General features: G+C 36.2%; 1 protein-coding gene across 1 annotated transcript; it reads right to left on the bottom strand.

Moving 5' to 3' along the window:
* Positions 1-3,584: 3,584 nt before the first annotated feature.
* Positions 3,585-8,908, bottom strand: ALG13 (ALG13, UDP-N-acetylglucosaminyltransferase subunit). The gene is made up of 4 exons (XM_006889930.1): positions 8,796-8,908; positions 7,863-8,025; positions 6,241-6,379; positions 3,585-3,800 (listed from the first exon to the last, which is right to left on the bottom strand). Exons 1-4 carry the CDS (start codon positions 8,874-8,876, stop codon positions 3,686-3,688), a joined length of 498 nt encoding a protein of 165 aa, XP_006889992.1. The 5' UTR covers positions 8,877-8,908; the 3' UTR covers positions 3,585-3,685.
* Positions 8,909-11,271: the final 2,363 nt, after the last annotated feature.

Here is an 11,271-nt window from a genome sequence, read left to right as displayed (position 1 = left end):
GAGAAAGACGGACAATCTCCTCCATTGGTAATTCACATTCCTCTGAAAACCCTCTGGAAGCTCAGCTATGAGTCAATTTTTATTCCAATGGGCATAACAACAGCAACAATTTCAATTCTCAGAGCATCTTACACCTTTAAGCTGCATGCAATTTTTTTCCAGTGCATGTCCTATGGTGTAAAATGGGACAATAGTAACTATTCCATAGAATTTAAAGTAATGCTTTCACAATTATCTGGTACATATTAAACATCCAACAAGTATTAACTGCCATCACTATTTTCCCTGTACCCAGTGAAAACAACAGTACTGTGCAACTATTCTTCTCTCCTTGTCCAGAACAAAAAATAGTGAAGAAAATCAAAGTGCAAAAAACAGTCCAAAAACTCATGGACCAATCAAATGTCAACTTTCAGTGTTCCAAAATAAAAATTGGATGGTGCCTGTCTACTAATGCTGACCACTCAAAAAAAGGATCACAAGTAAAGTGTATTGGACAGAATGGGCCAACTGAAACAAAACTTAAAATCACCAAAATGGCCAGACCTACTATTCTAATGGACTGGTGGAGACACTCATTGCCCAAGACTTTAATTATCCTTTGAGCCTGGAATTCAATTCACACAGGAGGCTCAAGTAGAGCCAAACAATAGACAGGTTTGTTTATGGTGAACAATTAACATCAGGAAGGTACTCATTCCTTAGGATAATTAAGCATACAAAACCAAAGGAGCAGCATTTACCCAGGGATAGAATTCAGAAGGCAAGAAAGAAAAGAATACATGGAAATGAAAATCAGAGATAAGAAATGGAAATAATGCTGTTACAATTCGGGGACTGAATGTAATGTCATAAAAACTGTATGTAATGTTGTAAAACAAACCGCACATGAACAACTCAATGAAAAACTAGCTCTGTAATGTTTCACTTAAAACTCTATAAAGTTAGAATACATGTTATACAGCAGAAAATTGACTGTAAGTAACCATGACCACTCAAATTTTTAAAAAATCTACTTCAAACAATCTCTAAATGTTTCACCTCTCAGATTATACTCATATAAGAATTTTATATAATTAACAAATCAAAGAAAGCATGTAGGCATTTATGTCCTAATGACCCCAACTTAACACTGCCACTGTATCAATTCCAAATTGTGATCTTACAGGATAGAATAGTCTCACAGGGTTTCCAAAGATGTAAATCTTTAGAGGCAGATTGCCAATCTTTCTCACCCATACCATAATGAAAGGCCATGAAAAATAAACCACTATTGTGAGTCACTCATGACTTAGTATTCAGGCTTGCAAATCTCTTTCTAAAACTATCAATGGTGGTATAGTACATTTTTATGTCTTGTTTAAGTGTCTACAAATTATATTGGTAAATTTTAGACATGACTATTTTAAAATATGTCTACGCTTCATTTTCAAGTTCACTGGTTGTACTGTTTTATAACATCCTTCATGCTCTTGTCTTCCTTCTACAACTATAAGCACCTAAGATACTTAACTCTTAAAATCTCATGTCACATTTCATCTACTCTATCAACTTTCGATTATCACCCTACTAGCTGTCCATCCCTAAAGCCATCCCAGGGTGAATGTCTCCAAATTTTAAACCCTTTTAATTCTTTACGCTCTAATAGTAAATGGCTAAATAAGCTGTATTCTACTTCCTCACGGATATTAAAAAATAGAAGTTGTTACCAGCCATAGAATAAAACCAGAGAACTTTAACTTCATTGAGTTAATTTGAATGTATTTTTATTATCATTTTTAAAAAAGGACTATATAATAGGTGAACATGGCAATTAATTTATCTTAATCTAGTTCCTCAACTGGCGAATGAAGGGTTTAGGCCACATATTCTATAAATTCTCTCAACTCTAAAATTCTGTAATTCTTTGTCTTATAAAGTTTCATTCATTCAATTTAAGCACCAGTCCTACCCACAGAATTTTCCTAGATTTTAAACAATTAAGTAATGAATCACATTTCTATGTCTGACCCTAGGTAAGACCATAAGTCTTCACATATGTTAAAGGAAAACATAGTAAACTGAATTAAATTTCCAAAACCAAACAAATAAAACTATCCTTGGAAGGTATTACAGTAATGATTATAAAGAGAAAAATAAAAATAAAATTATATTACTGTATGTTAGTATCGGGAGTGAACTTGTTGCCTGTGGCTAAAAGCTGTTCTTGCAGGGAAGTCCTAATTGCTGACCGGCCTCCTCATCTCAAAAACAACAGAAAAAGACTAGATAATCTTGAGGATTCCTACCAATTCAAATTAATTCTAAAATAGCTGTTGATTTAGAACTCCACTAGTAATAGTATAAACTATCATAAAAGTGTAGTCAATACACAAATTGGCATCACTGGCTTAACCCTCTATGAAATGAAATCCAGGTTAATATGCAATTATGACTACGGCCCTATGAATTCTCAACTACACATTTACTCACTTTTTAGATTAAGCTCAGCAAAACTGTAATGCAAGCTGGCTTCCTCCTGCTACCCAGAGCACTCCTAAGTCACCAACGTCTACCATTAATAAAAAGTACTTTAATAGTAGCCTAAGTAATAAACAATCAGAAATATAAATATGCAATTGTTATATAAAGCTCCCAAGTGAAAAGTCTGCAACATTCAACATACTGGGATAATAATATAGTGGAATGTAGGCCAAGTTTTACAGATAAACAATGTTCTAAAAAAAATCATAGACACCTAGGTGTAACTGCATATATTTTAACGGTCTCAAGATCACTTAATTACAAAGAATTCCATAATGATTCAAGTTGTTCTGTGATTTTAAAAACAATCTATTCCAGCCATTATCTATGTCAGATTATTTATCTGTAAAACTGAGTTAAGCAGTAGAGAGATTCTAAATAACATCAACTGAAGCCTTTTCTCTCAATTCAATAAATTCTTGGCATTGGGCTAACATTCTACTATTTTCTATTTCAAAGAAAAAAGGTGAACATATTCACTCTGTTCTTCAGAATAAAAGTGAAGTACAACAAAAAAACTGACTTCATAGTATTTTAGGCAGTTATTAAGCTTTTAATTTCTCAGACCACAATCTGTAATTTTTACTTAACTTTCCCCCCCCAGTTTTGTTCTTGGATTATGGACAGCTGAAGGTGCTGGTTTATATATAAAAAAATACCTGTAAAAGTTTGTGACTATTTCATTTTTTAATCTAGGAAACATTAAACACTGACTGCATTTATAGTGCCAAAGAAACTCATCTTATGATGTTCTTAAGAATGAAAAGTCATTAAGTTTTGTAAACTTTCAAATTACAAAAAAAAGTTGAAATCAAATTGATGTTTTCATGATTCCAAATGTATTTGGGATTCTAGAACAAAACTTGTGAATACATATTTTATTAAAATACGAAGAGTAGGGGAAAACCTATTAAGTTTACTAATTGCAAATAGGATTTGATTCTAAATATAAATGCTAGCACACAAAAAATTTCTATTAATTCTATAGATGCAGAAAATTGGATTTGAACCACGAGAGGTGCCACCTTTGAGTTAGCATAGTGACTGTCACCAGAGCACTTGGAAGTTCATTAATTTATATTATCTTACAAATATGTTATATATTTAATAATATTCCACAGGTTGATTTGGGTGTATCTTTTAAGTGTTGAGAGTTTAGTATTTATTTTTGTAATCCAACAACTTTATCCAAAAATGCAGAAAATTTTTCTGGCTGGCCAGGAGGAAAACATTTCAGTGTTGATAAATCCATTGACTGTAACAGCCCAGGAAGCATGCTAAAACAAAAGAAGAAAAATATTAGGTAACATGGGAGAAAATTCCATAACACACCTGTTGCCCAATTAATGACTGAATCTAACTTCCAAGAATACAATGCTGCTTTCCAAACTGCACAAATTTTAAATACATTTTAATAACATAAGCACATTCACTTAGGAATGACTGTTAAAGCAAAACCAGAGAAACCATAAAATGTCAAAATTAACAGTTAACTTTTTCTTGTAACAAATTAAATACTTACCTCTTGAAATTTATTCACATGTAAATACTACTCAGGACTGGCACATATAAATGGAAACAGAAGTAATTTATTAAAAATAACAGATGAAATAAAATAATTTCTGAGATTATGCATGATGAATTGTGTAAAATAATTTCTGTGCTAGTGATTTACTACTATAAATCCATATGTAATCACCATATAGTCTACACCATTAACTATCACTTTCAAAATTTAATCAAATCAGATACTCAATACATACATACAACCAGCCACCTAAAGTATGTTAAAACAATTTACCTAATCTGAAAAGATAACCAATTATTCATTCTTACAGCAACACTTAACTGCTTTCATGTATGCAACTTTCTTGAAATACAAGGCTTTTCATCTGTAAAACATTAATAAGACACTTGTACAACTTTTTTAGCCTATGTCATTATTTTTCTTTTACCATACTGACATAAAATCAAAGCTAATTTAACATTTAAAAATAAAATATTCATCAGAATTCTCTGTACAAAATGATTTGTGTCAACCAGTAAGGAAGATGAGAGTTTCTCTTTAAAACTTATACTAACCTCTAACAATATAAAAAATGAAAGGCAAATATATTCACTGATGGAAGCCTAAGTAATTGTGGTTTAGCTAGCTCGTCTTGTTATTGTTGTGTAGCACTATTCAGAACCGACCCATATAGCTGAACCTCCAGCGGGTTTTAGAGGCAGTTAATCACACAGGAGGAGACTGCCCAGCCTTCTCCTGGGGAGCAAGTGGTACATGTGAACTGAATGCCTCCAGGATTACAGTGGAGCTTCTTACCAATAGGTTACCAGAGTTTCCTAGCTCCTCTTACAGCACAATTATTTTAACACTGGTTTTTATATTACAAAGCCACCTTTTGACACTAGAAAAACCATCAAATATTTCTGAAACAATCAATAAATTTGTCTCCACTCAATGTGAGATCCTTGGTTGGTTTTGGTTTTTTTATTTTTTTTTAAATTTATATATACATACCAAGTGCCTAGAACAGTGTCTGGCACATTGGAAGTTCTTAACAAATATTTATTTAATAAAAAAATCTATGGAGTGCCTGAAATAGAAGCAATAAAGTTAAAAGAATAGCTTGCTACAAATTCTAGTACGATTCTATGGTTTATTTTTTAAAACTTATTTTAATTTATGACAAAATATTTTTTGTAATAGTTGAAAATATTTATTTTTAAAAAAGCAATAAGTTAGGATATGCTTTAAAATAAAACAACTGACAATTACTGACTCTACCTTATTACAAGTTATAGTGTATTAAGGACAAATAACAAACCAATAATTTTCTTAATCCTCTTACTCCAAAGTTGGTTTAAGTTCTTGATGAATTTTAATATATTTCTAGAAAATAATACTCTTTACCATGAAGTAATTCCTCTGCTAAAATGTTCAAAGTCTTCTCACTGAATACAGAAATCAGAACTCTTATAATAAACTATATCCATCTAGCCTCATCTTACAATGTACATCAATCTTCTCTCAATGCTTTAAACATACCCTTATTATCTGCTGTTCCCTTTGCTTCTATAGTGTCACACTGGCCCCTTATCATTCAGGTCTCAGTTCAACTGTCATGTATCATAACTTCCCTGACTTTGAAAGTATCATCCTATGTCTGTAACTCAGTTTTAACTCATAACATGCTCTTCTTTTCTTTATAGCACATTTTACATATGAAACAATCTTGACAATTCACTTGTAAACTTATTTACCATCTCTCACTACTACAGTAAGAAAAGCGATTTTATCTCTAGATCATCACTATATCCTCACCACCTAAAATAGTACATGGCACATATAATTGAATATATTAGTAATTCAGCAATTACAGTGAATATACTGATGGCAAAATCTTCGTTAACAAAAAAATAAGAAAATGTCTTCCATCAATAACGAAAGTCTAATGAATCACACACATGAAAATATATATACACACATTTACATACATATATGCACACAGTCAGATTATCATATATGTAGAAAAAGCCACAGATACACAGAAAGGCCAAACAATCAAACCGGAAAATAAACAGGATGTATTCTATGTGAGAAAATTAATATGGGGAAGAAGTAAGAGAAGAAGAAACAGACAGGTTAAGTAAATGGGTAAGAAAAACAGAGAAGAATGAAGATGAAGCCAGTTACATAATAAATTTGTAGCATACCTGCAGGTACAGTAGAAGAGATGGCCTTCTTTGTATAGCTGCTTTGCTAATTCTAGCTGATGATTGTTCATCAATTTTTCATTTATTACAACTACAAGTGGCTTTCCCTTTTCTAGAGTTTCCAAACAGCTTCCTGCACCTACAAAAATAAATAAAAAATTGTTAATATGTAAAAAAAATAGTTAAAAATGCCCCATTAGTCTTTATAACTAAAACATTCTTGGTACAACTACACAATGTATCTTTCAATTATCTATTACAAATTATTTTGATGTTGTTGTTAGGTGCCATCAAGTCAATTACAACTCACTGTGACCCTATGAAAAAAAGAGAAAAGAATAAATTAAAAGATACAACACATTTCTGTTTCTAATAATTTAATAATAAATTAAAAGACCTCCCACAATATTATGGCCTAAGATTTAATACTTTGCTACTTGTCCTTTAGTCATATGCTCTGGTATGGCCCTGTATTCAACCAAGATTCAGGTACATACACTGTAAATGAAGATTTTTTTTGAGCTATCTAACCAGTGAACAAAAAATATGACAATCTGTATGTCTATAGTAGTTCTGGTAGTGGGACTAGTCCGTGGAGAGGGCCATCATGTTTTAAAGTGTGGAGGGACAGCACAAGAGAGGAAGAGCCTTGATGAGATGGATGGATTCAGTGGCTGGAATAATGTGGGTAGGTTTGTCAGAGACAATAAGGTTGGCACAGGGTATAAGAGGGTTCAGGGCTGTTGTACATAGGGTCGCTGAGTCACAAGCGACTCAACGGAACATAACAACAAAATTTCAGGTATTATACAGGAATAGTAGTTTAGACTTCACACCACAGTTAAAAGTATTAGCAAACTGTACAAGTTACTTAACATGTTAATGTCTTTTTCAAATCTCATTTTTAAAAGATACCAATTTTACTACAATTTATAGTATTGTTTGGATTAAAGGAGTTACTATTCCCCAAAGAGTGCCAAAAACCCTGTTAATTATTCTACACATTTTTAATCATCAATTTGTCTATAATGTTTATTTGTAAGGACTATTCCTTCTCAAATTATTACTCTTTTTAAAAATAAAATTTTAGCAGTTAATATTTTCTCACTCCCCCAAAGCTGTTTTTCCTAAAATACCAGAAAAGTCTGATGCCTCCATAATCAAGATTATTTTCTGAGAAGAAATATTCTCAGAAAACAATCCTGAGGCGTGCTCCTCTGCGTTCTCACACTCACATTTTGTAGAAATGTTAAAAAAAAAAAATCCGAAAGCCACCTCTCAGATTAACTCACCAGCTAACAGGTCTTCAACAGCATCACAGCAGATAGAAAACTCAAATCCTGAAATCTTGAGCCTAACACTTCATCCCACGTTACTGGGGAACCAAAAGAAGACACCCCCAAACCCCTAAAAAACCAAAACTCAACCAGTTGCGCAAGTCGCTTCTGACTTTTCTCCTCAATTACCCTCAAATGCGAAATTCTCCCCCATCAAGTTCCCAACTGCCACATCTAGCGAATTGAATGGAATTTTTTTCCTTGGGGCTGCAAAGTACCGGGGGGGGGGCCGTGTCCCAAATTTTAGTGCGTCACCAAAGCGAACTGAGACGCCAAGGCGTTTACCTGCGTGACTAATAACAAGGTCTGCTCTCTGAAGGTCTTCTTGTAAGGAATCCTTGTACCTGTAAACTTCCAGAGTAAAGGAGTCACTACTGAATGGCTTAGGTACCACAGTTCCTCGACCAATCTGAAGGACAAGCCGGCTGTAACCGAGGCTCTTGATTATCTAAAACGGGCGAAGGGGAAAAGAACAAAACAAACCAAAACGACCCTTAAATCAGGCTACAGTGAATATGGGAGAAAAGTCTGCCGAATATTCTTAACTGGGACGGAAATTAGTTGTTTTTTACCGAAGGAGCCCTGGGCCCCGCCGGAAACCTGACAAGATATTTAAAAGGACCCCGCTCACCAAGTCGTGAAAGAAAACTGGTCCCACGAAAAACTTCAGAGACCAAGCGGGTAAAAAGTTAGAGGGATAAAGCAGCGAACTGAAAGGGGGTGGGGTTAGAGGAGGCAGGAAGGGCGGAGCACAACCTCGCCGGCTAGCCTCAGCGACTAGGCTGGAGACACCTAGAGGTTGAGGACGCCCTCTGAGGACTAGAGCCGGAAGAGCAGCAGGAAAAACGCGGGTCCGCTAAGTTAACTGCACGCGTCGGGGAGCTGGGAAAAGGTGGGGGCGGGGCGAGAGATACGCCACGCACACGCCTAGGACCGGAGGGGCGGGGCTTCTGGGAGAAGGGGCGAGGCCATAGATGCGAGGGGCGGAGCCTTATAGAACAGCGGAAAGGAGTGAGAAGCCAAAGAAAGGAGGAGCCAGTTAGGGAAGTTTAAAGAGCAAGGCAGAGGACCCAGTCTGGCTTGGGGCGGGGCTTCGAGGTGGGAAAGGAAGGTTTACCCAGACTACAAGAAAGGCTTGCGAGGTCAAAAGGCCTAGCGAATCTGGGTTCGCGAAAGCGGACCTCGTGAAGCTGCCGCCGGCCCACCTTCCCCACTCACTTGAAGACTGTCCGGCGCTAACACGGACGCAATGAGGTCGTCAAAGCTGGTGGTCCCGACAGTAACAAACAGGCACTTCATCGCGCGGGTTCCGTGAGGCCAAATCGCAGGGGCCGGATGTGACGTCAGGCGGCCAGGAGAACTATCACAACCAAGCTCTGTGGTGAAGGCGGAGGACCGACTTGGCCACCAGAGGGCGGCAAGAGCCTAGTCTACTGCGTGTTAAGGGTGGAAAAAGTGGAATAACTGAATCCCTGGGTGTTTTTTTCTGTGCACTAGCATTTTGAGAGAGGAGATCACAGGACCCTCAAAAAACTAGAACCCTTATTCACTATTGGTGGGAGTTTAAAAATGGTGCAACCACTATGGAAGGCCATATGGCGCTTTCTCAAAAATTTGCAAATAGAAATACCATTTGACCCAGCAATTCCACTACTGGGAATATACCCCAAAGAAACCATAACCACCACTCAAGAAGATATGTGGTTATCTTACTTATGTTTATTGCAGCTTTGTTCACAATAGCAAAGAGTTGGAAACAATCCAAGTGCCCATCAACAACCAAATGGATAGAGAAGCTGTGATATATTCACACAATGGAGTACTATGCTATATTGAAAAATAAAGAACTCATGAAATACTATACAAAATGGATGACCCTGGAGGACATTATGCTGAGTGAACTAACTCAGTCACAAAAGGACAAATACTGCATAGTGCCACTGTTGTAAGCGGTACTGACATTGGAGTTGCAGGGAAACTAATAGGGGATAAATAATATATACTGCGTTAAAACAGATGAGGGACAGAACTGTTTAGGAGGAATATACGATTAGGTATTATTGTCATGACGAGAGTCCAGAATGAAACCTGCATAGTGAAGTGGACTGGGGGTATAACAATGAAAGAATTTTTTGTTTTTTTACTTGTCAAAGAGTAAGTCGAAATAGGGGGTAAGGGTGGGCAGGGAGAAAAGTGTGCAACAATGAATGAATGGAAATTAAAAAAAGGAATTTTCCATTTTCAGTTCATTTCTTTAAGAAATTATATTAACAAAACAACAAAAATCTAATACCTTGTCCTAAGAATAGAGTCTCTGGACGATGCAGTTAAATCACTAGGAGAAAGGTTAGTGGTTCCAGTATACCTAGAGGCACTTGATAATCTACTTAAGAAAATCAGCCAATGAAAGAACTATGGAGCAGTTCTAATATGACATATGAAGGGCCTCTATGAGTTGAAGGCTACGATTTTTAAGCTCTGTCTCACAAACTTTGGGCATGTGGCCAGGAGGGACTGGTCCTTGGAGAAGGCCATCATGTTCAGAAGGGTGAAGGGAGAGCGCAGGAGAGGAAGACCCCGGATGAGATGGTAACTGCAGTAATGAGAGTAGGTGTGTCAGAGTCAGTGAAACTGGCTCAGGACAGAGCAGGCTGTTGTACATAGGGTCGCAATGGGTCACAGACAACCTGACGGCACATAACAACAACATGAGTTGAAATGAGCTGCTAACCCAAAGGTAGTGAGTTTGAATCAACTAGCAGGGTTCAAGCTCTGTACGAGATAGGCAAATCTCCTGCCTCAAAAAACCATATGGAGAGTCAGCTATGAGTCAGTTCTGATCCTGTAGCAATGAGTTGAGTTTATGAGTTGGAAAAAATGGTGGCAACTCGTTTTATGGGGTTTTCCATCCTGAGCTTGAGTGCCAGAGTCTTCTAATGATAGGGTTGGAACTCTTCATTTGGTATCATGTTTTGCCAACCCAAATTTAGCAACAGTTTTACTTTGAGTCTTCTGAGGGAGTATAGGGGATGGAAGGAGCATCTGTTTTTATGTGGGTTGGGGTTTTGTTTGTGTTTTGTTAGGTTTTTTTTTTTTAATCACTCTTTAGTCTGTGTCCATAGGACATTGCACTTCCCAGTCAGATGCAGGCCGTTAAAATCCACCAGGTGCTTTTCTGGTTAATAATGGGCAATCTCCTCCAAATGCTATTTACAGCCTCTTGTCAATTATTGACTCAAAGGAAATTACTGAGTGACTCAAGATAAGCTCTTCTTTGAATGATGATTACCAGGAAACTACAGAGAAAATACCTCCATTAGCAACTGAAAAGGAATGGTGAGCTCATGAAATGTATTCTGAATCATAGATATGTATAACTCAGTGAACTCTGTCATATTTGTAATATGAATTCCCCATCAGATTTATAAAATTGTTGTTCTTAGATACCATGGAATCAATTCTTAACATAGAGCACCTCTGTAATACATTAAACCAAACTTCAGTCCAATTTGGTTTAATCTTCAAAGTTTTGCTCTATTTTAGTTCATTGGTGCAGCCATGATAAAATATCACAGGTAAATTACATGTATGAGACTAAAAGAGGAAATTACTTCTGAAAAGTACTCTTCATTCTACTACCACCACATAATTATTTAAATAATTTTCCACTTTTACCTTCTTATAATGCTCTCTG

The sequence above is a fragment of the Elephantulus edwardii genome, unplaced genomic scaffold (genome assembly GCF_000299155.1).
Source record: "Elephantulus edwardii isolate Elephantulus edwardi_28Jun2011 unplaced genomic scaffold, EleEdw1.0 scaffold00083, whole genome shotgun sequence".
NCBI classification, from domain to species: Eukaryota; Metazoa; Chordata; class Mammalia; order Macroscelidea; family Macroscelididae; genus Elephantulus; species Elephantulus edwardii.
Note: the sequence above shows the minus strand (reverse complement) of the source record. Positions and strands in the feature narration are given on the sequence as shown.